This window comes from Aythya ferina (assembly GCF_964211825.1).
Source record: "Aythya ferina genome assembly, chromosome: 1".
Classification (NCBI taxonomy): domain Eukaryota; kingdom Metazoa; phylum Chordata; class Aves; order Anseriformes; family Anatidae; genus Aythya; species Aythya ferina.
The window spans coordinates 205,782,923-205,810,302 of NC_140296.1; the positions used below are offsets into that span (position 1 = coordinate 205,782,923).

General features: G+C 53.3%; 3 protein-coding genes across 11 annotated transcripts in view; 1 reads left to right on the forward strand and 2 right to left on the reverse strand.

Moving 5' to 3' along the window:
* TASOR2 (transcription activation suppressor family member 2) overlaps positions 1-2,319 on the forward strand; it is a 35,487-nt gene extending 33,168 nt beyond the window's left edge. For all 5 annotated transcript variants that reach the window (XM_084504289.1, XM_084504290.1, XM_084504291.1 and 2 more), the window contains one exon: positions 154-2,319. In XM_084504289.1, coding sequence (XP_084360415.1) covers positions 154-157 — 4 coding nt within the window. In that variant the 3' untranslated portion in view covers positions 158-2,319. The remainder of the gene's footprint in view (positions 1-153) is intronic.
* Positions 1,670-13,621, reverse strand: GDI2 (GDP dissociation inhibitor 2). The gene is made up of 11 exons (XM_084504334.1): positions 13,429-13,621; positions 8,521-8,628; positions 7,878-7,977; positions 6,950-7,084; positions 5,833-6,031; positions 5,346-5,477; positions 4,797-4,896; positions 3,745-3,916; positions 2,997-3,141; positions 2,737-2,791; positions 1,670-2,660 (listed from the first exon to the last, which is right to left on the reverse strand). The coding sequence occupies exons 1-11, from the start codon at positions 13,471-13,473 to the stop codon at positions 2,505-2,507; spliced, it is 1,347 nt and encodes a 448-aa protein (XP_084360460.1). The 5' UTR covers positions 13,474-13,621; the 3' UTR covers positions 1,670-2,504.
* A 1,022-nt stretch (positions 13,622-14,643) lies between these two features.
* On the reverse strand, positions 14,644-27,323 carry ANKRD16 (ankyrin repeat domain 16). 5 transcript variants are annotated; one of them, XM_084504352.1, is made up of 9 exons: positions 27,019-27,321; positions 25,378-25,702; positions 23,503-23,723; positions 20,943-20,985; positions 19,810-19,918; positions 19,575-19,712; positions 18,773-18,934; positions 16,484-16,562; positions 14,644-15,565 (listed from the first exon to the last, which is right to left on the reverse strand). In XM_084504352.1, the coding sequence occupies exons 2-9, from the start codon at positions 25,689-25,691 to the stop codon at positions 15,405-15,407; spliced, it is 1,227 nt and encodes a 408-aa protein (XP_084360478.1). In that variant the 5' UTR covers positions 25,692-25,702; positions 27,019-27,321; the 3' UTR covers positions 14,644-15,404. The 5 variants fall into 5 exon arrangements, with proteins under 5 accessions (XP_084360478.1, XP_084360479.1, XP_084360481.1 ...); XM_084504353.1 differs by lacking the exon at positions 19,575-19,712 and having other exon boundaries at positions 27,019-27,315; XM_084504355.1 differs by lacking the exons at positions 25,378-25,702; positions 27,019-27,321 and adding an exon at positions 24,133-25,368.
* Between the last annotated feature and the right edge of the window lie 57 nt (positions 27,324-27,380).

The following is a 27,380-nucleotide window of genomic DNA, read 5'->3' on the forward strand; positions in this document are numbered from 1 at the left end:
AACACACCGGGAACAGCTCCTGGGTGGCTGCAGCGAGCTGGGGTCCCAAGGGACCGCCTGTAGGACCCTGAAACCTCGGTGCTGCTGCCTGGAGCCACGAGGGGAGCGGGGCAGTGACAGTGACAGTGACAGTGCCACCTCTCTGTCTTGCAGGTGACGATGGGCTCCTCCCCGGGTCCCCGCAGCGCTGCTGGGGGCGTTGTGATCCTCTGCAGGTCCAGCCCCCGCGTCCTGGCGCCCCGAGCAGGGGCGGGTTGGCTTCAGTTCTGTACATAGAAATTATTTAAAAATGGCCAAGAAAGCCTCGCGGGGGATTTTTTTCTTCCCCGCCATCGAGTTGGGCGTAGGGCAGAGGTTACGTTCGTGTTACGGTTTTAAGTTATTGCGGTGGTTTTAAGCAGTTAGAGCAGCTGAGAGGGGAAGGAATTAGGAACACGGAAGGAGCAGCGGTTTCCCTGAAGGTTTAGAGCCATCGGAGCCGGCTGTAGTAAAAGCATTTTCCACGTGGCCGTCGCTGTACACAAGATGCATGCGTTCGAAGCTGGGGGGGGCAGGGGGGTGGATGTCTTAAAAGCTGTTCGGGGACCAGTGCCCGGCTGTCGGGGCAGCCGGCGGCCTCTACACTACATTTGGAGTCAGCCTCTCGGTACCATTTCACCGCTGGGACTCGGGATGCTTTCCAGCACGGGGAAGTCTTGTAAATGCCGGAACAAAACCCTTTTATTTATGGTAGGTCAAACGAACACACACCACGAAGAACAACAGTGCCGAGGCCCTTTGCAAGAGCCCCTCTGTACGCACGCGGAGGCCGCGGTTGTCCTTCGGTGCTTTGTTTTTTTTTTTCGGTTGTGTTTCTTCTTTTTTTTTTTTTTTTTAAAGTGTAATGACGTGAGAAGCTGTGTACAGGATGACTTTGTATAGAGTTTGTCTATTAAAACCTGAAAACCTCCCCGCGTGGCTGGTCTCTGGGTCGGGTGCTCCTGCTCCCAGGTGGGAGAAGCGGCCCAGGGGAAGGGGGAATTTCCCCTGCGGCCACCACAAGAGCCTGGTGCGGCAGCGAGAAGGGCACCGTGCTTCCCACAACGGTGCCAGCAGCCAGGAGAGGAAGCGCTGAAAGCCCCGAGCAAGGGAGGAAGGAGCCCAAGTCGAGCAGCGCCGGGTGCAGGAGCTGCGAGCCAACAGCCTGCTTTGCTTCCTTCTTCAGCAGCCGCAAGAGGTGCAGAGAAAAGCGGTTGCAGGGCATTTTCGCTGCTCCTAACAGGGCTGAAAGCAAGCCCTGCGCCTCAAAATACCTGCTCTCTGCACCTGCATCTTGCTCTGAGCCAGGGGCCGCACATTTTTCACCACCGAGGAGGTGAAGCACAAGCAGCGCCCTGCAAAAGAGCCACGAGAGCAGGATTAGGTGGTGCAGCAACCAGAAATGCTGTTCCTAGAGGCAGGCACTAGGGGGTGGCTGCAGAGAGCACGCAGACAGCGAGCAGCCTCGCGCTGCTGCATCATCTTCCCTGCCTGAAGCAGCCCTGGAAGCAGCAGGGCCTCGGAAGCCAAACCTTGGAAGCCAGAGCCCTTTTTCTAGGAGGAATTTGGCCCTAGCAAGCAGAGATCCAAGGGATCTCGGCGAAGAGAGGCTGCTCGTCCAACTGAAGTGAATCAGACCAGAGCACAGGACTGGTTTTCCAGAATTTGGCTTTACTTCGCAGTACAGAAATCATTTGGAGCCTTCAGGAGACACGAGAAGCACAGGCTCTGTCATACCGATACCGCAGCGCCGTTTGGTCCGTCTGAGAAGCCACCAGGGGACAGAAAATACTTCCACATCTTGCCTGCTCTGTAATTTGTTCTCTCAATTTTATTAAGATTAAAACACAAAGGAGCCTTAGGCACAGCTGTGTCCCAACCGATGTAAACAGTTTGAGAAGCTGAAGTGGAGGTTAAGTTCTGTGCCCAGAACTAAGCCAACATTTGCTGCTACAATAGATGTGGGCTTTGTCCATAATACAACTTGCCACAGAGTTAGATTGATGGGAGAGACTTTAGGGATGCTGTCCACAATAAATGGAGTGCTCAGTTTCTATTTTCCTTGATAATCAGGTTTGAGTGACAACTGTCACGTCTACTAGCTCACCAGAAGCACATAATTGTGAAGGATGTTTACAAATGATTAAAAATACAAGGTAAGACACAGCTGTCAATGAGTTATCTCAATCTGCACCAACGTCTACGTCTGCAAAAAAAAAAAAAAAAGGTTCAGTCTTGCCTTTCACTTACGAGGTTAGTCATTAAATCAGTCAGTAATTTGCCAGATTCTGGACAGCAGCCCTACTAGAATGAAATAATTAACACATGATATCCAAAAGGGGAACATTACCAGTGCAGTACTCTTCAATCTCTCAGAGATGGGATTACAAAAGCAGGCCTTACAATATTGAATTTCATACAGTGTTCATTAAGTTCCTTATATATTCATATTAGCCGATTTAATTTCTCCTAATTAGAGATTCTCATTACTGCTGCTCCTCCTCCCCGTAGATATCGTTCTTCTTGCGTTTCATCTCTTCAAAGTCAAACTCTGATCCCATCATCCTCTTATAAATATCCTTGATGTCATCGCACGTCGTCTCGAAGTGAGTGGTGGCGTCGTAGGTGCGAGAAATGAAAATCTGGGGAGAGAGAAGCAGGAGGTTGAGCACTGGGCACGGCCCCCTCCTCGCGCCCCCGCCGCCCCCAGCTACAAACCTGGCTCTCGGTTCCCAGGTCAGTCGGTGCAAACAGGTCGCTGATGCTAACGAACCTGGAAGAAAAAGGAGCAAAAAGTCCTTCAGCGGGGTTTTAAAGCATCGCTGAGTAGCTGCAGCAGTGGGAAAAGAGCTAAACGAGAGGCCGTCGCTCTGCCCAGCGTGCGATCAGACAAGGTGCAGGGGAAATTTGGGTTTTCAACGCGCCGCAGAGGGGTGAGGTGAGGAGGGGGGGTGGAAGGGGGCTCGCTGGGCTCTTACTTCTGCTCGATGGGCTCCAGGAGGTCCAAGGCCGGCTTGATCTCTTTCTCTGGGTCCGTGGTTTCCACGGTGGTGCTGGCGATGGCGATGTACTTCCCCTGCGCCGCCACGTTGTGTGCGGAGGAGATCATGCAGACGTAGATATCTGGGGAAGGGCAGCAGTCACGGGTCACCGGGCGATCCCACAGCCCCAAAGCCTCCTCTCCCTCACATACCCGCACACCTTTTCCTGTTCCCCTGACTCTTTCTACCTCCTAGCCTTGTTTAAGACCATATTTGAGAGCAGAGGGGTCTTTGCCCTGCCTCGACTGAGGGGTTTGGACACGAGCAGCCCTGTGAGACCCCCAAATTCAGCTTCTTGTAGCTCACCGAGGACAAGGGAACGGTTCTGCAGGACTAAAGCAACACTACTGCATCTCCCCTTTGGCCTGCACACTCCCTCAGCCCCATCCCACGGTTCTGAAGGGTGCCAGCAGCTCTGTCAGGCAGCAGCAGCACCAAACAAACCCCAGAGTACACCCAGGGAGCAGAACACACCCGGGGAGCAGAAAAGCAAAGCCACGCAGGGGTTAGAAAGCTCTGTGCAAGTGCTGTGTGGCCCAGAAGGAAGCCAGAAGGCTTCTCCTGGAGAAAAATCGCACTAAAAGGTCCCTTTCCAGGAAAAAAGGCACAGAAACCGCTCCAGGAGCTGCCATAAATGCAGTTTGCTTCTCATCAGAGCATGCAACCCCGAGACCTGCGTGCACACCTGATTTCCGGTTGACCTGGTTCTGTGGAATGATGATCTGGCACGAGTTGGCGTCGTTCGTGTTCTTGATGGGGTGGCTCAGGATGCAGATGACCCGAATCACCTGGCCAACCTTCGTCACCCGGTCCGAGACGTAGCTGGGGTCGCAGATGAGCTGTTTGCAGCGAGCCACCTGCGGAGAGGACAGGCAGCGAGTGAGCAACGCGCGGGCAGCCCGGGAACCCGCTGGCTTAGGGGAAAAATCCAGAGCTCTACGAGGTGGCCGTCCCTGCCCCGGCTGCACGAGGGTTTTATTCCACTGCCAGCAGCACAGCTCGGATAATCCCAGTGGCAGCACCCACCCCGTGAAGCCAGGGGGCTGATCACACCTTCCCCGCATCGCTCAGGACACAAAATATGTTTTGACCACCGCACAGCCCGCTCCTTCCAGGCCAGGATCATAAATTGCTGTGCTCGAGGCCAAAACGAGCAGGTAAGGACTGACTACCTCAAACCAGAACTCGTTATCACGGTCAGAGTTTAACATTTGGCCCATCTGAAGCCTCCAGGCAGCCTGCACTTGGGCACAGCAGTCTGTAGCGTGGATTATCACCTCTGCTGCTAGCCAGGACGTGTCACCCATACCCAGGCAGGACACGTTACCCCACCAGGGAGGGCTAAGCTGTCCTACAAAGCTCACGCTGTGTTTGGAAGCGCATTTATAGCTTCCCAGCAGCTCGCAGCACTCTAACTAGTTAAAGTTTTACACTGCCAGTTTGAGAAGAAGCTGGAGAAAAGCTCAAAGCTAAAACTTATTGTCAAGGGCAGAACGGTTTTGTGCCCAGGTCAGACACACCACGCTCCTTTCCAGTTTTACCAGCCTGATTTATTTAAAAAGCAACCTTGCCACTCCCTCAAGACTCGCCCCAGCTCTGGGATTACTGCACCGTGCTCCTCACCATCACGGCTCCTCGAGATCCCTACGAGAACGAGCTGGCAGGGAGCAGAACTCCGCCAGCCTCGGTTCTGAGATGCGGGGTCAGGGGTAAGGGAGGAAGCAGCGGGCACCGTACCTCCCCTTCAGACTTGACGCCGACCACTTTGCCGTTTTCTATCACAATTTCTTCAATGGGCTTGTTCAGCATGTAGGTGCCTCCGTATATAGCACTTAGCCTGCAAGAATAAAGCCATTTGAGCATCTTCCAGGTTTTGTTTTTTTTTAAATTATTATTTTTTAACAGCCCTCCCAGCCCCTTCTTTCTGTTCCACTTGGACAAACCGCACATTATTAGACTTAAATCATTTCAAAATATGCTGTTTAAGCATCCAGGCAGTGGCTGCTGCCTGCCAGTCCTCCTGCAAGGCACCAGCCAGCGTTTGGAGGGAGTTACAGGTGCCATCGGAGCCAGATAAAAAGGATCTGCTCAGCACAACGCAGCACAAATGCCACAGGGACCAGAAATGTCACACAGAGAATCGCTTCTCGACTTAGACAGCGTGAGAAGCGTTAACAACAGCGGGATTTTTACGCAGCATCGCGTTCCGGAAGCCTGAGCACCAACCCCACACACCTGATCCTCCCCCCCAGCAGGGCTGAGATGACCCCAAAGCCAAGTTCTCACCTTGCAAATCCCTGTGGCAGCTCTCCGAGGCCATAGAGGGGGTACAGGTAGGGGCTTTTACCGTACCTAGCCAGCGACTCGCTGTAGAGCTTGATCCTGTTGATTGTTTCTTGGCATGGTTGATCTAGATAGCTGGAGAGGGCAGTCAGAAGGTTTGCAGCGATTCATAAAACCAAAGTTTAGGGCAGAATACGCTCAGAAAAATGGAACTTTCACTTCCCGTGACGTTCCCTTCCCCACCCGCTGGCTGCTCCGAGCAAGAACTTCCCCTGAGGTGCCCTTTCAGACGGGCTTCACGTCACAAGGGGTTTCACTGGGGAAGGAGATGTTGCATCAACCCCAGGAGCCCACAAGATATAAATACCCCATCAGCAGAGGAGCTGGTGTTTGAGGGTCCACGCGGCACCCAGGGACAGACACTGCAGGGTTATCCCCACCCTAATCCCACGGGGCATGAGCTGCGAGCCCCAGGGGAAGCCACACTTACTCGTCAGTCCTGTAGAGCGCGAGGGCATGGCCCGTGAAGTCGATAACATCCTGCCCCAGGTCGAACTTCTTGTACACGTCACGCATGGTGGTCTTCTTGGGATCGACGCCCTCAAAAGTTCGGGGATCGTTCTCGTCGAAGTTGGCCACGTACACGAGGAATTTCCTGAAGCGGCGTTTCTCGAACAAGCCCATCAAGCCTGAAAACGAGACGTTGTCAAACCCACAAAGCTACTAAAGTCAAAAAAATTGTTGCTGGAGTCAAAAATTTCCCCACGTGAGATCACGCGAGGCACCCTTTAAGCATTTTAATTCTCTACAAATTGGAAAAGCAAGACCGGGCCTGCTGAAACGTGAAGAAGACAGCAGCAAAGGCACCTCCTGCTCCTCCTCCTGCCAGCCTCAGCCTCCGAAGAGGCTCGCTGGAGGACAGCGACGCAGCCGAGCTGAAGAACAACCGATTGCTTCACAGCAGCACCAGGGGTGTCTGTCACGAGGAAGGCTCCGGCGTCCAGACGAGCAGCACACAGGGAGCCTTATTTCCAAGCGCTGCTTGACCACACGATGGGTCTCTACGTGTCACAGATTGCCCTCTGCTAGCTCCTAAGGCACCTCACTAAGCTATTCTGCAGTAGTTTTATCTCCAGAGTGGGATTTAGGTAGCCAACAAGAATTAAGACTGAGCTGGGTGCCACGTGGAGTTAGTCATTCTGGTTTGCTTGCTGATAAATGTAACGTTTTTCACATAATCCCATCCAACCAGGACCCGACACTAAATATTTCTGGGAGATCTGGAAGCAAAAGGTTACATCTGGGGCTTACGAGGAGGGAAAATCCTGCAGAGTTCTCCTTCCTCAAAAGCTCCATGAAAACAGGAGCTTAAGGCTCAGGAAGCCCAGGACCCAAACTGCAAGCGGTGCCTGAAGTCAGAGGAGGTGCAGAAGAATCCTACACTAAGCATAAGTTGTTATACTTGTTAGAGTGATGGAGCCGACGCACAGCACCACAGGATCAGGCTAAAACCTTTTTGACATGAGCACAGACCAAATATTCTGGTATTTAAACCCATTTAGGGACGATGGCCTCAGGAGGAAATAAAATCAAGCGCCACTACTCACTGGATGCCAAGGCTTCTGCCTCAGTGGAAGGAACTTTGTAGATCTTCCCTCCCTTGTAGACAAAGCTCCCCTCGATCACCTTGAAGTCTAAGTAGCGAGTGACTTCTGTGTAGAGCAGCATCTTTACCAACTGACCTGTGAAGGAGAAGCCGAGGGGTTGTTCAGAAGCTGAGAGGAGGCGGGGGATGCAGGCAGCTCTTCCAGCACCACAAAATCCCTCCCAGATCAGAGGGGTTTCTAGGTGAGTTAGAAATAAGCTGAAAGCAGTGACCAAACCTTGTCTGGAACCAACCCTTCTTCCACTGCACTAATCCTGAGCAGGGCTGGCCCTACAGAACACACCCACCCCCTTCTGCTTCAGGGATGTGAGATTCCAGTAGCCAGTGCTCGATATTTGGCAGCGAGCTGCCCCTGAACTGGTTTCCACTGATAAAAAAAAAACTTAATTGATCATGGATTTGGTCAAGAAGAGCTGTCTCAGCACCACAACTCTCAGATTAAAGGACGAGGGCTCACAGCACCAACAAGGGGTGAGAGTCTGCAAGCCAAAACGTAGGAAAAAAGGGGTTAATAAAGGGGATTCCTCGCTAAGCCATGGGATAAGGGCAGTGCAGGAGCTCATGGCATTAAAAACGCAGACATTTTAGGGGAGGATGCTGGAAAAGGGCCATTAGAACCCAAAACGCAAGCTATGGCTGAGCACTCCAAGCTGAAGCCGTCTCCCAAGTTTGAGAGGTGCGCAGCCAAAGGCAGGAAGAGCAGAAATTCCTAAAACCTGCCCACATGCAGGCCAAGTGAAGCGAGTTTCCAGCACCTCCTTCATTAATACCATTTAGGGATCTTTATTTGATTCCAGGACCGACCACCGACCCCAGCTGAGGGTCCCAAGCTAGGCTCAGGAGGCAGTTTTGGAGCTGGCAGCGCTCACCGTTAGCCATGAGGAATTTGGGAATTAGGTCCACGTTCCAGTCCCGTCCTCGCCCCATAGATTCCGGCGGAGTTCCTGGTAGATTAAACCTTTTGTAGAGCTTGGGAGAGAACACAAAACTCGTTGGCACAGAGGAAATACGCAGGGGTGGGCTTCCTCCCACACATGCACACACTTTTCCGCCCCCTCCTCTCCCCCAGCAGAACGTAAGCAAGCTTTTGGCCAGGGTTTTAATTCTGGTTGAACTTCTGATGCAAACCCACAAAGCGCATCCAGGGAGCTCTTACGGTGAGAACCAGGCAGCGTTATTTTGCTCACCCATCCTTTCTTCCTCCCAAGGCTTAAAAAGCTTGGCAATTTAGGACCTGCTGAACCAAAACACCGCTTAACACGGCTGCAGGGAACCCCAGCAAAACGCCTGCTTCAGGAGAGGGGCAGCCTCCGCCACGAACTCGACGCAGATTCCCCGGTTTTAATGTTTTAAATATTTATCTGGTGTGTTTACAAACGCCACAAATTGTTATCGGTGCCATAAAATGTTTTTCCTCAAAGCAAAGCCTCAATGAGGAATTAATTTTGGATCTGCCCCAAAAGAAGAGCCCAGGGGGGGATGCGATAGCCGGGTGTCAGCCCCCGTACTTACATCCTCCAGGGGTGTAATGGACGCGCTTTCCCCTCCGTAGTACGAGTTACGATCCATGTGCAGGACTTTCTTCCCGTTCACCGACATGATCCCGGAGAGGATGCATTCCTACACAGAGAGGGAACAAAAAAGACACGAGGAGAGGTTATTTGGCTTTGGGAATCCTTCTGTTTGTGCTCCCGATGCTCTCTCGCAGCCCAGGTTTGAAGGTTTGGGCAGTCCTTCGAAGAAACACGCCGGTGGCCTCTCAGAAGCAGACCTACAACCCAAAAGACCTCTGCTTGGGGTGGATTAACCCGTTAGGAGGTTTGGGCAACGCTGGGTAAGCCAAACCAGGTGTTTCAACCGCACAGGGCTCCCCTAAACAAGCTGACGTATTTAGGATCGGGAAATCCGTGCTCCTAAAGCACCAGCTATCGGGTTAATGACGTTCATCCTCTTAAGAGGGGCAGCGCCAGCCTCTACGGGTGACACCAGGAGCGTGAGATCCTGCCCTAAAGGGCTCCAGGAAGCGTCAGCAAAACCCCAATCTTTGGGATTTGCCACGCAGAACAGTCCGAATTGCTCTGGGAGGGCGCAGGTAGCTCGAAGAAGGGATGAAGCCATTTAGGATTTTTATGACCTCAGCGGACACGCCGCTACCCTTGCTCTGTACCCCCTGGGATTACACCCGAGCAGGGGATCAGCTGCTGCGGCTGAAGGCGACACCAAGAGGCTGAGCCTAATCGCGGAGGGACGCAAGCGGCGGCCCCACAGAGCCAGCTGAGTGATTCCCAACGCTTTGCCCCCAAAATTTCTGAGCAGAATCAGCCCCCACACCCCACAAAACCTCTCCACGATCCACCAGCTGCTCCTTTTAGGGCATCCTCCACACCAGCTCCCTGCTGTCCCAAAGCCCCTCCACGTTTTCCCGGACGTGGCAGCGGGCAGAGAGCCTCCGAGCAGACGTGGCTGCCTCAAATCCCATATTAATCCCATATTAATCCCATATTCCAACACTGCCAGAGAGCCACGAACCCTACAACGTGGAGGAAGCACAGGTGGCCTTTATGGTGCCAGTGAAAACGTTAATGATTTACTGCCGTGACCTGGGGCATCGCCACCAGCACAGCTTCCTCTCCTGAACCCAAACCAGAGCCAGTTGTCTCCACCATAACTCGGGGTTTTCTCCCCCAAACCCCAGTCCCCACAGCCAGCACCACCCCACAGCAAATTTAGGTTCCTGGAGAAGACAGAACAGCTCCCAAACGCCTTTCCAACCTCATTTCACGCCCTCTAAACGCTGAAATGGGGATTTCGGTGAGGCACCACGGCACTGTTCCATCCGAGGCCCCTTTGGCAGCTCCGTTTTTATCCCCCGGGTCGTTTCCCATCGCAGCCGCCGAGCTGACAGCGCGCTGCGGGAGGCACAATGGGGTTTGGGATCGTCCTCCCAGCTCAGCAGTTCCCGTTGGCAGCCACGGCGGCTCGGCCGCGGCTCTTCCCATCCACCAGAGCACTGGGGAGGGAGGAAAAAGAGCCTGGGAAGGGCTGGAGGCTGCTCAGAAAGGAAAAAAAAAAAAGAAGGGGGGAGTTTTAGGGTTCAAACCCGTAGCTTTCTGAGCAGAAATCCTGCATAAATGGGTAAAATTAAGTGGCTGCTGGCAGCACCAGCAGGAAAAGCTGGGACACTCAGAGCAGCTCCAAGGAAAGCTCGTGCGGGCGCTGGTTGGAGGTTTAGAGGTGGCACATCCCGTAGAAATCCACGAAAAACCCCTAATGGGGAGAGAAATCCATGAAAAACCCCAAATGGGGAGTAAAGGGGAAGCTGGAGGCGTTGGGGTTTCCATGCTCAAGTCCATCAGCGCTTCTGTCTCGTGAAACTGGTCACAGGATGGCCTTTTGCTTGCTGAAACCTTCGGGAACGGCGGGGAGGAGGCGGGTTTGTAGGATTTTCTCCCAGCCATAACACTCGAGGCAGCATCATTCCATCTGACAGCTCCGAGGGGAGGATCCCACAAATCCTTTCCAGGTGGGAACCCCGCAGGAAGGCGGAGTTCCTCTGCTGGGAGGAGGTTCAGGTGCATTTGGGGTTTGCATCAGATAACCCACGGCGTCCAGAGCGCAGCCAGCAGCCCCCGAGGGATTTGAGGGATTTTCAGAGCCCGGTGGTGTAAATTTAGGGTGAACCCAAAAGGAAACAAAACCACTGGGTGCTCTCCTGCTGGCTGATTAAAAACACCCAAGGGAATGACCCTACAGCCATCGAGGCCTGCTGAGACCCCAATCCCAGCAGCCACCCCACAAAGAGGCAGCTTTGACAGGGAAATGTTGTTTTGGGAGCTGGGAATCCCAGCCCGGAGGCTGTCTTGGATCTTCGTGGCTGCTCGAGGAGCGTAATTTAGGACGGGGATATCGCTGCCGGGCTTCCAGAACCATCAAAACAGTTCTCGGGTCGTCTTGGTCCGATTCTGCAGCCAGAATTGACACCGCAACCAGCCCACCCGGGGCTCTTCTGTAAATAAAGGCTTCAAGAATTGGTTTTATTTAAAAAAAAACACCCAAGTGTTGCTCTGGGGAGAGAAAAAAGCCCTCCAGGAAAGCAAAAAGCCCTCCAGGAGAGCCGCCGCTTGCTGCCTGTCCGAAAATCCAACGCAGGGTCCGCTGGCACTCAGCTCGCCAGCCCAAAGGACATTTTGGGGGTTTTCCATCCGAATTTCTGAGGTCTAGAGGACACCCATCACGCTCCAGCGGGTATTTCGGAGCAGCACCAGCTCTCCGGGTCAGCACACCTTCGAAGCCAGCCCTAATTTATTACTTTTACCTCAACCACGAGCTCGTCCCCGAAGCGATCCCACAAGAGGCCTTTTGTCAATTTTACCCAAGCAGAAATTCCCATTTTAACGGGGCTCCCGGCCATCGGGGCCCCCCCGCCAGGAGGTTATTGAGCGGTTTTTGATATTTTATCCCCCAAAATCTCCTTTCCTTGCTACGCTGAAGGCAGAAGCGGGTTTGAGGACAGATTCCCTAGGAAAAGGTTCCCTGTCAGAGCTGTTCCTGCCAGCTCAGTGGAAGAAGGGATGAAAGGAAGGGGGAAAGCCGGGCTCACCCTACAGCCGCTCCCACCCTTGGTGCATTTTATTCGGGCCACCTCCTGGGTTTAGGACACCCGTGTCCGTGCTGGGAGGGGTCTGATCAAGCAGATCCCGGGGCAGCAACCCCGCTGCACGCGTCCCTATTAAGAGGGGAAGCTGGAAGGGGGAAAAAAAAAAAAAAAACCCCTCACAGGCAGCCCCGCAGACCCTTCTTTGTCTTGCCACCTCTCGGAGGAAACAAAGGCAGGAAAGGAACGGGGATGGAACGGGGCAGGCAGCCTCCAACCCACCCCCTCCCATTTATTTCCCTCCTCACAATGCCTCCCAGCCGCCCCCCAAAACCCTCCCTGCACCCGCAGCGCCTCCCCGGAGGCAGGAGGCAGCAGAAATGCCCCCAGCAAACCTCGCAGGCTGCCATTTTGTTTCTTTTTTTCCCTTTTTTTTCATTTTTTCCCTTTTTTTTCCTCCTTCTTGCAGCCTGCCAGGACAATAGGACAAAGCCCCGGCGCCGCGCCCCGATAGCTTCCCCCTCGGGGAGAGCCAAGGGATGACCGAGCCCCCCCTAAAGCAGCAGAGGAGGGATTTTTTTGGGGGAAAAACGAGAAGGATTTGCGCCAGGGCTCGCCCGCAGCCCCATCCCCCTCCTGCTGCAGTCAGGGCTGGCTGGCGAGCTGCAAAGGCTGCAAAGGCGGAGCGGTAACCGGCTCTGCCTCCACCCTAAAACCGGGTTCGGCTCCGGCTCCGGGGAGGGCGAGACTCCAGAGACCTGCACCCCCCCCAACGGCTTTTTTTGGGGGGAGGCGAGGGAGAAATAATCGAGATTAGGTGAAAAAATTTGTATTTTGTCTTAAAAAAAATAGGTGATGAGTCCCTGTCCGTCCCCCACCTCCGCCAAAGAACCGCATTTCCTGGGGCCTCCTCCTCCCACGGGCAGCAAAATTGGTCTCCGGGGGGGTTCAGCACCCCAAAAGGGTCCGGGGGGGGTTGTGATAATCCGGGGGGATTATTGGGGAAGGGAGGGTGGGGGGGCTGCGATACCCTAGGGAGATTATGGGGGAGAGAAGGGGGATGTGATAACCTGGGGGGGTTATTGGGGAAAGGGATGGGGGGTGTGATAACCCCATGGGATTATTGGGGGGGTAATTTAGGGGGATTGGGGGAAGGTTTGGATGGGTTGGGATAACCCAGGGGGATTATTGGGGGTGGGGCTGGGAGAACCTGGGGAGATTAGGGGAAGGTTTGAATGGGTTGGGATAACCCAGGGGGATTATCTGGGGTGGGGGGCTGTGATAACCCGGGGAGATTAGGGAAAGTAAAAGGGATGATATGGGGAGATTATTAGGGGATAGTGATAACCTGGGGAGATTATGGGGGAAAGGAATAGAGGGGGTGTGATAACCCCTGGGGATTGGGGGGGTGATAATCTGGGGGGATTATTGGTGAAAGGATGGGGCTGGGGGGCTGTAATCCAGGGACATTACTGAGGAAAGGAATGGGGAGGGGGCTGCGATAACCCGATGAGATTATCGGAGGGCTGATAATTCGGGATATTATTGGGGAGGGGGGACAGCGATAATCCGGCGGGATTACTGAGGGAGGGGAAGCGATAAAATGAGGAGATTATTGATGAAATGACCCGGAGGGGGGCTGTAATCCGGCGGGATTATTGCGGAAAGGAGCCGGGGGGGGCTGTAATCCGGCGGGATTATTGAGGAAAAAAACGAGGGGGGAGCATCGGGAAGCGGGTGAAGCCCGAGGGGGCCCCGTGAGGCGCGGCGGGGCCCGGCGGGGCGGCGGCCGCAGGCCTCGGGGCGGCGTCGGGCGCTGCTCTCACCGTCAGGCCGGTGCCCAGCACGATCACGTCGTACTCCTCGTTCATGGCGGCGGCTGAGCGGGCGGCGGGGCCGTGCTGGGGCTCGCTGGGGCCGGGCCGGAGGCGGAGGAGCCGGGGCTGAGGGAACGGGGCGAGAAAATGGAGACGGGGAGGGAGGGAGGGAGAAAGGGGAGGGGGGGGGGGGGGGAGGAGGGGCGGGCTCCGTCGCCTCACGAACCCGCCTCGGCCCCGCCCCCCGGCGGCTGTCAATCAAGGGCGGAGCCGCGCCGCTATTGGCTGGCGGCGGGCGCGGCGGGGAAATGGGCGGGAAGGGCGGCGGGGGAGCCGCCGGGTGGGCGCGCGCATGCGCGGAGCTTTTTCAAACACCCCCCCCCCCATCCGAGGAGGAGGAGGAAGGGGGGGGTCACGTGGGGAGGGGGCACGTGACCGGGCGTGCAAGGCGCGCGTGCAAGGGGCACGTGCGTGTGCAAGGCGTGTGCACACCCAAGAACCCTCGTGCAAGGCGCGTGCACACTCAGCAATCCTCGTGCAAGGGCCTTGCACACTCAGCAACCCTCGTGCAAGGTGCGTGCACACTCAGCAGCCCCCGTGCAAGGGCCTTGCACACTCAGCAACCCTCGTGCAAGGCGCGTGCACACTCAGCAGTCCTTGTGCAAGGGCCTTGCACACTCAGCAGCCCCCGTGCAAGGCACGTGCACACGCAGCAGTCCCTGTGCAAGGGCCTTGCACACGCAGCAGCCCCCGTGCAAGGTGTGTGCACACGCAGCAGCCCCTGTGCAAGGCGCATACACATGCAACAGCCCCCATGCAAGGGCCTTGCACACTCAGCAGCCCCCGTGCAAGGGCCTTGCACGCTTGGCAACCCCATAGGTCCCCCATTCTCCTCTATTGGAGCTCCCAATGGGGCACAGCCCTGCCCTACAGCTGCTGTAGGGTCTCAGCACGAGGAGCAGGAGTTTTGGGGAAGTTTGGGCGGGTTTGAGGCATTTTGTGGGGTTTTCTCCTCTTTGCCCTTGCGCAGCGCACCCTTAAAGTGTTTTTTTTTTTTATGGGGTTTGGTGCCTGTGGATCGGGGGATGTGGATAGGGCCCTGTGTCCCCTCACCCACCTGCTGGGCCAGGAGACAGCGGCCAGCGCCTGAATCCCCAAAACTCACAGAAAAAGGGAAAAGGACAGCAAAAAATCCAGCTCCTCAAGGGCACAAACGCCTCCCCAGTGGTGAAAAATCTCCTTTATTTCAGAGAAAAACACCAGGGAAAGGCTGGCCCCGAGACGTGCCCCAAAAAGCCTTGGGACAGCCCCGAGCTCTGCTTCTCCCCCTCCTCCCAGCCCCCCGTGACATTTTTTTTTTCCTGTAAAAGCGATTTTTCTCACCCAGGGCCAGCTTTATTTTTATTTTTTAGAGCCGCTTCATCACCTGCCGGCAGCGGAGCTGCCGATACAATCCCTTGTTACATGTTGACATCCCGCGCAGGCTTTGTTTCCCTACAAAACCCCGTTTTGATGTCCAGGTAGATACAAACCAGCCCAACAGCTACAGTAGCTCCTATTTTTGTGTGTTCCAAACCCAAACTGAGTGGCTACATTAAATCTGAAGCCATTTCCTTCTGCTTTTCAAAGAGAAAGGTTGTTTCCTTGCTGGTGGGAAGCAGCAGGAGGAATTGGAATAACAAATCCCTCCTTTTCCTTCCTTTTCCCTCTTTTTTCCCCTCTTTTTCCCTCTTTTTTCCCTCTGATCACTTACAGCAGCGCAACAGGTTTGCAGAAAACACATCCCTAAGGGATATAAAAATGACCCAGGTGTGATCTCGTCCTTCAGGATGTCCAAGCCTGGTTTCTCCGCTCACCCCTTGGCCAAAAATCTCACCGTCGTCTTAACGTGGGCTCAGTCAGAGCAGTCATTAAGCGACAGCTAACAAACCACGCTGAAATTAAAGGGTTTTCCTTTCTCTTTTCTTCCTTTTTCTTTTTTCTCCTCACGCGCTGACGTCTTTTTCTTGGAAAACCTGGATGATTTCGGGCTTTCTCACCAGCTCACGTGCCAAGGTGCCCAAACCATCCGGGCCGTCCCGCAGCCCGGCGCCGAGCAGGATCCGCGCGGCGGCCGCGTGTTGTCCAGCACACGCCGCGTGTAGGGCTGTTAGGGGGGAAAAAAAGATGTCAGGGAGGAACCGAGAGGCCACCAAATTCAGTTTGGAGGCGAGCAGGGAGGGAAATGACCTCGTGTGCGTGTTCCAGCCTTGTTCTCCGGGCCTAATCCTGCTCAGGGGCAAAATTGTGATGTTGAGGGGGGGTCAGGACCCGCTGCAGAGCTCCAATTTACGCTCTGAGGGGGCGGAGGGAGGCCAGCAAAGCTCGAATTTACTCTGAGGGGGTGGAGGGAGAGATGCAAGGCTGCTCCCGCTCACCACCGAGGCGTGTTGTTAACCAAACTGAAGGCTGGGGAAGTTGCCAATTTTGGCAATGGCCGAAACCGTGTGTATACACTTTTTTTTTTCTTTTTTTTTTTTGAGAGAGATGCTGATGCAAGAGACACCTCATCGTCTCACCGCGGGAATGCCAGCTCGCCGCATCGCTATGGCAACTGTATTTACCTTCGAGCTCCGCTACTATTTGCTCACGAACCATTCCCAGGCACTTTGATCAAGCTTAAGAGATCGGGTGGTGATATTTGGCTGCCCACCCCGCCAGCCCTGAACTGCCTCGTTTCGACTGAATTTTGATTTTTGACTGATATTTTGAGATATCAGAGAGATCAGAGCTTCATGCAAAATAAGCAGCCGGGCAGAGAGAAGCCCAGATGAGTGTTGTAATTTCTTCCTGCAAGGGGAAGGCCCCAACACAGCAGGCTCAAACACACGGTTAGACGTCAGAAAGGCCGGCAGAATGAGATCCTACAAACAAAAGTTAAAAAAAAAAGAGAAAAAAATGAAAAAAAAAGGGGGTTTTGACATGTCAGGCTGCACCAAGAGCCATTTGCATACACGCAGCTGGCCTCCCCGCTGAGCTCTGGAGTTCCTCGTGCTGTGATGCAGGGGGTGAGCACGCAGCTTACCAGAACGACCCTTCCCGTCCTTCGCCTCGAGGTCAGCACCGAGGGACAGCAGCGTCTGGATGGTGTCCGTGTGTCCTTCCTGCAGGGGGGAGCACAGGGGGTTATCGGTCCGGCACCGCCAGCCCTTGCTCAGCGGATCCGCGCGCGCCCCTGCCAGCAGTTTTGACCCAGAGGCATCCCAGGAGCAAACTTTGAATAAGATTTTGGAATTAAAAGCGGTGAATTAAGACCAACGGTGCTTAAAATCCCGCTACGGCGCGGGGCTGTGTCATGTGGTGATGTTACAGCCCGGGCCTGGGAGGAGGATTGCGTCCCCGAAAGGTTTTCCCTCCGCCAGTGGCTATGGAGGAGTTAATGAACAAATTATCCCATGACAAGACCTAAAGATGTTCCTTAATAGCAAATTAGCGCCCTAATTTGTCAGCCGATCCCACCTTTTTCTCTCCTCCCCTCCAGTAACGTAATTAAACTGCTTTTAACTTCAGCTGGCTGCAGAGCCCTGACTTAACTTTACTAATTGCGAGTTAAAACGAGGAAACGTCAGCATCGAGCTGCGTGCTTTGTTGACGGGACCCACCGTGTCCCCTCTTTTTCTCTGCCAGTCGCTAAATTTAAAAGCTTCAGGGGGAAAACACGACGCAGCCCTCACACCCCTCCTGAAATAAACCCTCTCCCTCTAAATAATGTGCCTCATTTTATGATTCCTTCTTCGAATTAGCCTTTATCACGTGGTGTGAGAATGGAAAGCCCATATTTTTAGCTCCCCACCCGCTCCTTCCCCCATTGTTGTAGGATCTCCTTGCCCCCTGCTCGAGGCTCCCATGCACACCCCCCTCTGGAGCCGGGAGCTGCTTCGGCTGCCGCAGCCTTGGCAGCAAACGGAGCAGAAAGCGTTTTCGTGCATTTATAAACGCGAAGGAATGAGAAAAAGGGAGGAAAAAAAAGAAACCCCGCCAGCCAAACAAACGACGCCGTAAACATGAAGTGACACCGAGCCTCGGGAAGGGAGAGAAACCCATCGGTTTCTCCCCAAAACAGAGCTGGGAGCTTCTCCAAGGCACGTTACAGTCCCCAAAAAAAAGCCTCGCTGTTAAACGTACCCTTGGCAACCAGAAGGGCTTTCAGCGTGGTCGCTCGGAGCATGAGGAGGGGAAGCTGGGAGAAAGGTTTCCTTTGTGGGAGCCAGCAAACGCCCCGGCTGGGGCCTGCTGGAGGAGAATGCTGTTGCCAGCCCTGGCGGTAAGTGCCATTGATGCTTTTGTAGGATCGAGGCACGGGGACGCTGCTTCGTTCCCTCTACAGACCCCTGAGTGCTGCACGTTAGGGCTGGTGAGGTTTTAACGTGCCTGAGGCTGAGCAGGGAGGTTTGTGCCTCACCTCATCTCGGGCAGAGAGCAACCAGGGGGATTCTTGGTCAGCAGGGAGGATTTTGGGATCCCCTCCAATCCCCTGGGAGCGTTGCGGGACCCGCAGCCAAGCTCCCTGCACGGGCACGAGACAAGAGGAGGCGAAAACTCAAACAGCTCCGACTGGAATTCAAAAACAGCTCCAGTGTGAAGGACACTGATAAGCACCGAGAGCTCCCTCCTCCTCTCCACGTCTCTTTTCTCACATCTGGCCATGGGCAGAGTGAATTTGACCTCCAGGGACAAACAGGTGCTGGCTCTCAGCTCATCAGCCCTTTTTTTTTTTTTCTCTCTGCACAGCAAGCTGCTGGCACAGAGTCCAGCTTCCGAGCCACCAGGACCCAAATTAGTGGGACGGAAGGAAGAGGAGAAAAAATCTGAGCAGTGTTTCAACCATTCCTGCAAGGGAGAAGACGCTGGTGAAGAGCTCTCCTCTCCCGTGAGCTGTTCACACCTCCAGCTCCCATTAATGAGCAGGGTGGACTCCCTCCAAGCACCACATTTTGGTCCAAAGGGGGACAGATCGGAAGAGTAACTCTCACCAGAGATGTGGGTCAAGTGGCAAAGGGAACCGTGCCCTGCTGCCGCCTGCCTCTGCTCCACTGCACGCGCCAGGAGGGATGGTTTGCCAGCCCTCAGCGCAGTCACCAGCAGGATTTGTGGTGAAAAAACAGCTCAGACATCTGTAGGGACAGCTGGCCACACTTACTAAGGGTCTAAAAAACATCAAAAAGGGCACGGGAGTGGCCAGGAGCAGCCTGTGACAGAGGATGAGGCAGGAACGTGAATCCTCCATCAGTGGAAACACCTAAACTGGCCCGTTTTAGGTAGTGCACCGAGTGGTGAAGACCATGCAGAGGAAGAAGGAGGAGAGGAGACTGACCTTGGCTGCGTAGTGCAGTGCTGTGAGCTGCAGGGCTGTTGCTCTCTCGTTGACCTCGACGCCCAGCTCGGCCACCAGGAACTGAATGGCTTCGTCCTGCGCCGTGACGGCCGCCCGGTGCAGAGCCTGAGCTCCCAGAGCATCCACGGCTGTGGGACAGGCCTGAAAGAAAGGGGAGGAGGAAGGGGAAGCGATGAACAGCTTGGTTAAACCTTCAGGGAGAGTCATCAGTCTCATATCTGGTGACTCTCTTCAGTTAAAGCACATACGTTGGGTTTCGGTTCATTAAAGCAGCACGAAACGACCCATCTCCAGCCTCCGTGGTGGTGGAGGAGAATTTGGACACAGGTAGAGGGAGGGAGAAGGGTGGAGAACCTCGTGAAATCTCTTCCACAAGTCTCTGAACGCGGCCACAAAGACACAAAGCCAGGACGGGTAACAGAAGTGATACCCGGCGAGCTCATCTTAGAGGATATCTTCCAGCCTCTCGGCATGACTCGAGGTTTTTATAAAACCTAGAAAGTTTTAGTGCCATTTTATGCTGCCATTAGTGCTTCCAGCACCGGCTCCGTGGCTGTGAGCCAGGGCTCCAGAACGAGGAAATCAAATCATCTATTCCATCTTCGTTGTCTAAGGTGTGAGACTAAAAATGTAAGCAAACGCTTTGTCCTGTAAGGACCACAGGAGAGAAGATGAGGGCTAAAGCATCTCCTGAAATTAACACCTATTTACACGCTCAAACACAACCTGGGCATCAAGATGTCTCTGCTGCTCTGTGTTGATGCACGGGGCTCATGTCCACCACTTTATGTCCTTGAAAAATGTGCTTCCACATTCCCTTCTCTTGGAAATTGTCCTCCTGGTCTGCTCTTTGCTGTTCTGGTCCAAGAACCAATGGAGCTGGTGCAAAGGAGAGGCATTCACCTCCACGGGAATTTGCCTGAATCGGTTTGTTAGGATTTGGTTACGAGCTGCCTGCCTGTCCTGGCAGCTTCAGCTCCTCCTGGAGGAGGGAGGCGAGGTTTTTTGGCACCTACCCCGTGTTTTTCCAGGAGCAGCCGGGCAATGTGGACGTGCCCGTGCTGGAGAGCGTCCATGAAGGGAGTGACTCCACAATTGTCCCTGCTGTCCGGCTCATACCCGCACCTGAGAGAGAAGGCAAAAGCGAGGGCAGAGTCAGCAGTGGTTCTAAAACCCATCCTGGCCCAGTTGCTTCGTGTTGGCAGGGCAGCAGAGCACCAGAAAAAAGATAAAAAGCCACCCCAAAGGCCACGCATAAACCTTCCTCGGTGTTTTACAGCCTGGGGCATGGGTCTGCTGGGGATTTGGGGCTCAGAGACCTGGTACTCAGCTGCCGCAGCTCGCTCGGGCTCTGCAGATCATTTCCATTTCCCCGAACAGATGGGTCTGGGAGGAGCAAGGTGTGCACAGACCTCGTGCTGGCGGAGGGGAAAACCTCACAAAGCAGTGCCACGCACACAAAAAAATAAAATAAAATCAAAATCAAAGCCTGCAGGTCTCACCGAGGTTAGAGCTCTGCTGAAATGAGAGAGGAGTGAATTAAAATGGAAAGCCTGGCTCGAATCGCAGGGCTACGTTGATGCTGGGCCAAGCACAAACATGAATTACCCAAGGTAGGATGAGTAGGGTAGGCTAACGGGTGCTGTGACGCTCAGGGAAAGCTGCTCCAGCTCTGGCAGCAGGCAAATTGGGTTAGGAAAGCACCAGGCTCAGGAGGAGTGGGGCACGGGCTCGTTTAAAGCCACTCCACAGCGGTCTCCCAGGAGCCACAGCCTGGAAATAAAGCCTGGAGGAGCTGCACGCCCAGAGCGAGCTGCCAGGAAGCTTTTCTCTTAACGCAGGGCCTCGGACACGTCGGAGGCAACGGGAATGAATCAGCACGGAGGAAGAGCTGAGTTATGTAAGCAGGGCTTTATGTCACCACGAGGTCTGAGGCTGTCTGAGCCCCGCCGGGGAGCAGGCTCGGCGGAAAGACCCGGCAGCAGCCGTGAAAAACCCAGGAGGAAATGGAGCCAGCCTGGGGAGCAGCTGTGCAGCTGGGCTTCGAGCGGAGAAACGCCCTTTGTGGCCGGGTGGCTGGCACTGGAAGCCAGGCAGGGGAAGAGAGGAGAGGCAGAGCTTCCTTCAGAGCTGGAGGAAGGCCGCTTACCGCTCCAGGAGCAGCTCCACCGCGTCCCGACAGCCGTGCATCGCTGCAAAAGAGAGAGAGGAACTGTTGGCAACGTGTGTTTTCACGCCGCCAGCCACCTACGGGGGAATATCATCACGTTTCTGACCCTTCGTGGTGCAGGGAGGAGGTCCAGGAGGCTTCGCGGGGAAAGCTGCTGATTTCTGTTTGTAATTAAAGCATCGCCTCCAGGGCTCCAGCCTCTCTTTCCCCTGTTCCGATAGGGAAATGGAAAACGAAGCAGGGAAAAGGCAGGCATAAAAGCGCTGTCTGCCTCCACCTGCAGACTGCCCGCGTGAAAGTGCACGTGTAATTAAGCTGACACAAAGATCGTTTCTCGCTCAGGGTTCGTTAATCCCTGAAGCGAAATCTGGGAGAAGCAGAGAGAACACAAAGCCGGGAGCTGCCGAACAGCCCCACGGCTTTGCCCACCCCCCATCCTCAGCCCCTCAGGCTCTCCATCGCTCCCATCTCGTCATCCTAATGAAGCATCCTCGGCGAGACCGCAGCTCGGAGGAGAAACAACAACAGTGGGGGAGGATCTGAGCATCACACGCTGAAATCTTCCTCTTTTTTTTTTAAAAAAAAATCATATTATGGCAATGAGCGGACAGCTTTAATTTTTTTTTTTTTCTTTTTTTTTTTTCCCCTGCAGGTCATTTTGCAAAACAAATGAAATAAATTGCAGGGGAAAAAATAATCCAGCCAAGCTCAGAGCTGCAACATCAGGTGATTTACTCCATGCAACAGAGGAAGAGCCCCTGGCAAACGCGTGCTCGCAGCAGTAACCTTCAGATGTGGCAGCACAAGAGATGCTCCTCGGGAGCCCGGTGAGGGTTCCCATCCTCCCTGATCTCAGCAGAGCTGCACTGTGAAAAGGATTTCTGAAATGGAGGCTTTAAAACACCCAAGCTGTCTGGAAAAAAAAACAAAAACACAAAACAAAAGCCACCCAAGCTACACGATTACATCCTTTAGCAGCAACGGAGAGGAGAGAAAGCTGCAGTGCTGGGATCCAGCAGCACTCCGCTTCCTCTCGTCACATCTCCCCCGCTCTCTTGCCTCAGGCTACGGATATATGAAGCAGCAAAGCCCGAGGAATCGAGCAGAGGGAAAAATTGGGGAGAAAATGACCCGGCATCTAGGCAGGGAGAAGCGTGCCAGGAAGCCAGCTGGACTGGTCACGGGTTAACACGCTCATCTCCACACCCGGGGATGGAAATTCACAGAGGGGCTGACGTGATTTCCCCTGGCAGCTCCAGCATCGCCTCCGGCCCTCGTCCGTGCCCTCTCCTGGGCTGTGCAGCCTCCAGAGCGGTCCCGGGTTAAAATTAAGCTGAGGGCAGAGGTTTGAGGAGCTCCAGCCCTTCCTGCCGCTCCATTAAAGGATGGTTCTGGGGCTAAAGGTGACTGGAAAGCCACCCAAATCCTGCAAATCCTGGGGAAAGTCAAGCGGAGGGGTGGAGATACCTCCAGCTGGCATCACATTGCTGCTCCCTGCACCCTCACAGCCCAAATGCTGCGAGCAGGAAGGACTTGAAGCTCCGGGTGTTCCCCAGGAGGCTCCTCAGCCTGCTCCTGATCCCAGCCCAAGAAATAGGGCGGAGGGGGGCCGTGTGCCTGGCCTGCTGCTGCAGGCATGGAGACAGAGGTCTTGGGATGGAGCTGGGAGAGGAGAAAATGCAGATAAAGCAAGGATTTCCTATTTCTCCCTCAGCCAAGCTGCTTTTTACCACCCCGCACAAAATATCAGACAACAAACCAGCCGTTTTTCATGCCCGGGTTGAACCCAAGGACTAAAGGTGCAGCCGGTGCCCGAGGGCTGGGACTGTCACCGCCGGGTGGCTGCTGAGGGCTGGAGATGGAATGGGAATGACAACCAAAGGGCAACCAACGTGCCTCAGCGGATTAATTACAGCACCAATTACAGAGTCAATCCTTGTTTCAGTCCTTGGGAGATGAATTTAGGCAGCCACGGCTTCGAGCAGCGCTGCCCTGAGCTCAGATCGCGATGGAATGAACGAGGCAGGAGGCCACAAACCAAATCCAAAGGTCTGTCACAGAGGGAGGGTGGCCATGAAATGCTCCTGGCCTGGATGCAGCCCTCCCAAGGTACCAGAGCTGTTATTTAGCATAAAAACATGCTTTGGGGACAAGCAAAAGGCAGTGGAATGGGAATCGAGGACCCGTGAGCCTCACGAACCTCTCAAATTTCACGAGCCTGGAACCTCACGAGCTCTGCCACATCGTTAAGAAACCTTCAGCTTAATTATTCCTGCTATTTATCTATCTCAGAGCAGCTAAAATGAGCATCTGTCCCGAGGTGAAACCCTGCACGGACGTAGCAGGGCGCTGCTAGCCAACAGAAGCTCAGAGCAGTGAGCACCCAGAGCCCACCACTAACCTCACCTCCATTTAACGTCAGTAATTTTACCATTTCTCCATCTTTTTGCACCAAGACAGGCTCCCTCTGCTTCCCAACGCTAAACAGGGATGGAAATAAGAGCAGCTTTGTGTTCTCCAGCCCATTCCCTCCCCTCACCTGCTGTGTGCAGAGGAGTTCTCCTGGTCGTGCTCTCCGTGTCCCAGCTGCTCGGGGAAGCAGCCAGCAGGTAGCTCAGGACCTGCCCGTGGCCCTCCCGGCTGGCGATGTGGAAGCAGTTCCAGCCGTCCTTGTTCTTCAGCAGCGGGTTGGCTCCGTGCTCCACGAGGGCTTTGATCACCTCCAGGTTCTGCCTGGTGCAGGCCATCATTAAGGGAGTCCTAAACGAGAGGAGAGGGGATTGAAACGGGAGAAGGAGCGCTGCATCAGCCTGGTGGCTTTTGTTCCAACATAAAAAGATGGTTTGAAGCTGTCTGGAGCACCTGTAGTCACTCTTAGGAAAATAATGAGGTTGCGGGGTCTGCACCTCCTCCAGGGGACCAAGGAGGTGGGTGGTGGCTGAGGGTTTACTCCAGAGGCAAAGCGTGAGTTACTCGAGGTGCTGAGCCCACATCTCCCGTGTTTGACCCTATTTCAGGGACTAATTCCACCGGCCTCACTAGCACCAAGATGTTTTCCTCAACTGCCACGTTATCTAACCAGCAGGGTGGCAGGAACGATCAAGGTTTAACCGCCACAGGTGTGAGCTGCGTTCTCTATTTTAATTATTTACAAACTTTGCCTAATCACCTGGGTGTGCACAGGTTGGGCAGAAAGCCCCACAAACGAGGAAGAGCCCTCCTGCACCGAGATGCTCCACCCTGTCTTCACTAACCCCCACACAACAACTGAGAGACAAAATAAAGCAGGATCAAAAAAATCCTCATTCAGAAAAACAGCCCGAAAACTCCTCCCTCTGAACAAAGAGCCTAAAAAGCAGGGACAGGTTTGGCTTCGACTTGGGATAAATGCTCCAATTTTAAGGCCAGATAAGGTGGTGAGAAAAGAGGTGAAATCTCCAGTTAGGGAGATTTTTAAGAGATCAGACACATCGATGCTGGGGACAGCAGGGGTAGAGCTGCAGGCCTGCCACGGGAAGCCAGGCTTGCAGAAATGTCCGCGTGCATTTTGTGAAATCCCTGCCTTCCTCTGCTCCCCCTGATGTCAGCTTGATGCTGGCACAGCCTCTAATTAGCGAGCTCTGGGACCCCGCCTTTGTGTTGGTGCTGCTTCAGCTTCAGAAAGGCGTTTGCTTTCTTTTGCAAGGTGGTGGGCAGAAAGTTCCTTCCCCAGGAGGAGAAACCGACAGGTACGTGGTGATTTTTATTAGCCAGGCCCATCGTAGGCCTGTGGAAAAGACCTTGTTATTTTATTTTATTTTTTTATTATTATCCTCAGTGCTCATTCACTCATCATTTTGATGCTGTGTTACTCACAAGGCAGGCAGAAAAAAAAAAGCCCTGAAGGAACGAGCTGGTTCTTGGGTCATGGGCTGTTGTTTTATCAGTAGCAAATTTGACCCAAGATGAAGAAATGGAAATAAAACAATTAAAAAAAAAAGTCTTTGTGGTTGTTATTACAGTTTCAGAGGAAAGGAACATAAAAAAAAAAAGTGAATCAGTATCATTGATTCCTATCAAATGGGAGAGAGGGGGAAGAATAAAAGCTTTTGTGTGCATCTGTTTGAATCAGATCTGCTAAGGAAGCAGTAATTTACAACCTCAGTGGTAAATGGGGGAAAACAGTGAGAGGGCTGGAATTAAATCACACAATTTGCACCCCTGGCAGCATGGAATAGCCCGACTTGGATGGGATGCGCATGGATGATCAGGTCCAACTCCTGGCTCCACAGAGGACCGCCCAAAAACCAAACCAGCTGCTCTCCATCTCCTCCAAACCGAGCTGCTCCTCGTGCACCTTGCCCTCTGGATGCTTCTCCCCCTTTCCAGGGCGAACCAAAGCCGTTCAGACACAGCTCCAGACTCACCCACCTACCAGTCTCCCCTTTTCAAGGCATCCACGCAAGCCCCCTTGGCCAGGAGGTAGGAGACGCACTCCCCGTGGCCGGCGGAGGCGGCTTCGTGGAGGGGCCTCTTGTAGTCACCGTTGGCCACCTCGATGTCCAGCTCCAGCTCCTCCAGCAGCCAGGCCAAGAGGTGGAGATGACCGTGGCGGGCGGCGAGGTGCAGCAGTGTGTCCCCCGAGCGGCCGCAGCGCTGCCCGGCGGCGTCCCCACCTCGCAGGGCGTCCTTCAGCAGCTCCAGTTGTCCCCTCTGGGCCAGCTTGAAGAGATGAGGCTCTTCTGTCATCTCTGGGGGACCTGGAAGAAGCAGGGAAAGGGATGGTTAGGGATGGGGGGTGCTGGGGTAGAGCCCCCTTGTCCATGAGCCAGCCCCTCGCTGAGGCGTTTTGCTCAGGGAAATGGCTGCCGGGGGGGAGCTGAGGTTTCCTCCCTGTCCCTGGAGGGAAAAAGCAGAATTTGGGGGTTTTATAGGATGCAGGGATTTTGTTTTCCCTTGGGGATACTCAAAGTTTCCCAGCTGTTTCCCTCAGGGAAAGCAGAAGTTTTGTTTTCCTTCAGAAGCGCAACCCACAAGTTTCATTTTTCCTCATGGAAAAAGAACAAAACTGACCCAAAACAACCCAAACCAGAGACTGGGCCTTTTGGCAGGGACAACAAAGCTTTCCCTTTCCTTCAGGGAAAGGAACAAAAATTAAGGAAACCAGGATTTCCTTTTCCCCCAGAAAAAATAAATAAATAAATAATAATAATAATTAAAAAAAAAAAAAACACAAACAAACAAACAAAAAAAACAAACAGAAAGTTTGTTTTCCCTCAGGAAAAAATAAGAATAATAATAAGCCTTTTTCCCTCAGGAAAAAGATGCCTTCAAATTTACTTTTTTCCTCAGGAAAAAATAAAAATAAGGAATCCTATTCCTCTCAGAAGAATACCTTGAACTTTTCTGTTCTTCAAGGAAAAAATAAAAGTTAAAAAAAATAATAATTTAAAAACCTTTTTTCCTCAGAAAAAAATACCTTGAAATTTCCTTTTCCTCAAGGAAAAATAAAGGTTAAAAATCTAAAAGTTAAAAGCCCTTTTCACTCAGAAAAAAAAATACCTCAAATGTTCCTTTTCCTCAAGAAAAAATAAAAAGATTAAAATCCTTTTTCCTCAGGAAAAAAAAAGAAACAAAACCCAAAAAACTCAAAATTTCCTTTTCCCTCAGGAAAAAAGGAAAGTTAAAAACCTAAAAGTTAAAAATCCCTTTTCTTCAGGAAAAATACCTCAAATTTTCATTTTCCTCGAGAAAAAATAAAAGTTAAAAATCTTTTTTCATCAGAAAAGAATATCTTGAAATTTCTTTTTCCTGAAGAAAAAGTAAAAGTTAAAAATCTAGAAGTTAAAAATCTTTTTTTTTTTTCCCCCCCTCAGGAAAAATACCTCGAAATTTCCCTTTCCTTGAGAAAAAAGGATAGTTTAAAGTCTTTTTTCCTCAGAAAATATACCTGGAAATTTCCTTTTCCCTCAGGAAAGAAAAAAATACCATTTCTTCAGAAAAAAAATACCTCAAAATTTCCTTTTCCTCAAGAACTAATAAAAGTTAAAACCCCTTTTTCCTCAGAAATACACACCTTGAAGTTTCCTTTTCCCTCAGAAAAGGAAAGTCACCAAATTCCCTTTTTCCTCAGAAAAACACCTGGAACGATTCATTTTTCCTCAGGATGAGGGCGATGGGGGCTCCCCTGATATCATAAATGCCAGAAATGTCCTTTTTTCTCAGCTAAAAAACCCCAAAACCCCCAAATTTGGGGTCTTATTGGAGCCCCCCCCCCCCCCCCCCGCGCTCTCCTGAGGTGCCGTGACGTCACGGGCAGCCCCGCGAACGACCTCCTCTCAGCGTTTACTCCCGCTCGGCGCAAACCCGGAAGCGCCGCGCTATTGGGCCGCGCCCACCGGGGCGAGCCCTCTGATTGGTCGGCGGGGGAGGAGGGCG

What these genes read in the sequence shown, in the direction of transcription:
- ANKRD16 (XM_084504352.1), bottom strand. Translation starts at nt 25,691, where the DNA reads ATGACAGAAGAGCCTCATCTCTTCAAGCTGGCCCAGAGGGGACAACTG. An exon ending in GTGGAGCTGCTCCTGGAGCG is followed by an intron (nt 19,919 to 20,942) that starts GTAAGCGGCCTT and finishes CTTCTCTCTCAG; the next exon opens with GTGCGGGTATGAGCCGGACA. An exon ending in TGCTCCTGGAAAAACACGGG is followed by an intron (nt 19,713 to 19,809) that starts GTAGGTGCCAAA and finishes AAACCGATTCAG; the next exon opens with GCAAATTCCCGTGGAGGTGA.
- GDI2 (XM_084504334.1), bottom strand. Translation starts at nt 13,473, where the DNA reads ATGAACGAGGAGTACGACGTGATCGTGCTGGGCACCGGCCTGACG. An exon ending in TGCTGGGCACCGGCCTGACG is followed by an intron (nt 8,629 to 13,428) that starts GTGAGAGCAGCG and finishes CTCTCTGTGTAG; the next exon opens with GAATGCATCCTCTCCGGGAT. An exon ending in CCAGGTCAACCGGAAATCAG is followed by an intron (nt 3,142 to 3,744) that starts GTGTGCACGCAG and finishes GCCCTTCCCCAG; the next exon opens with ATATCTACGTCTGCATGATC.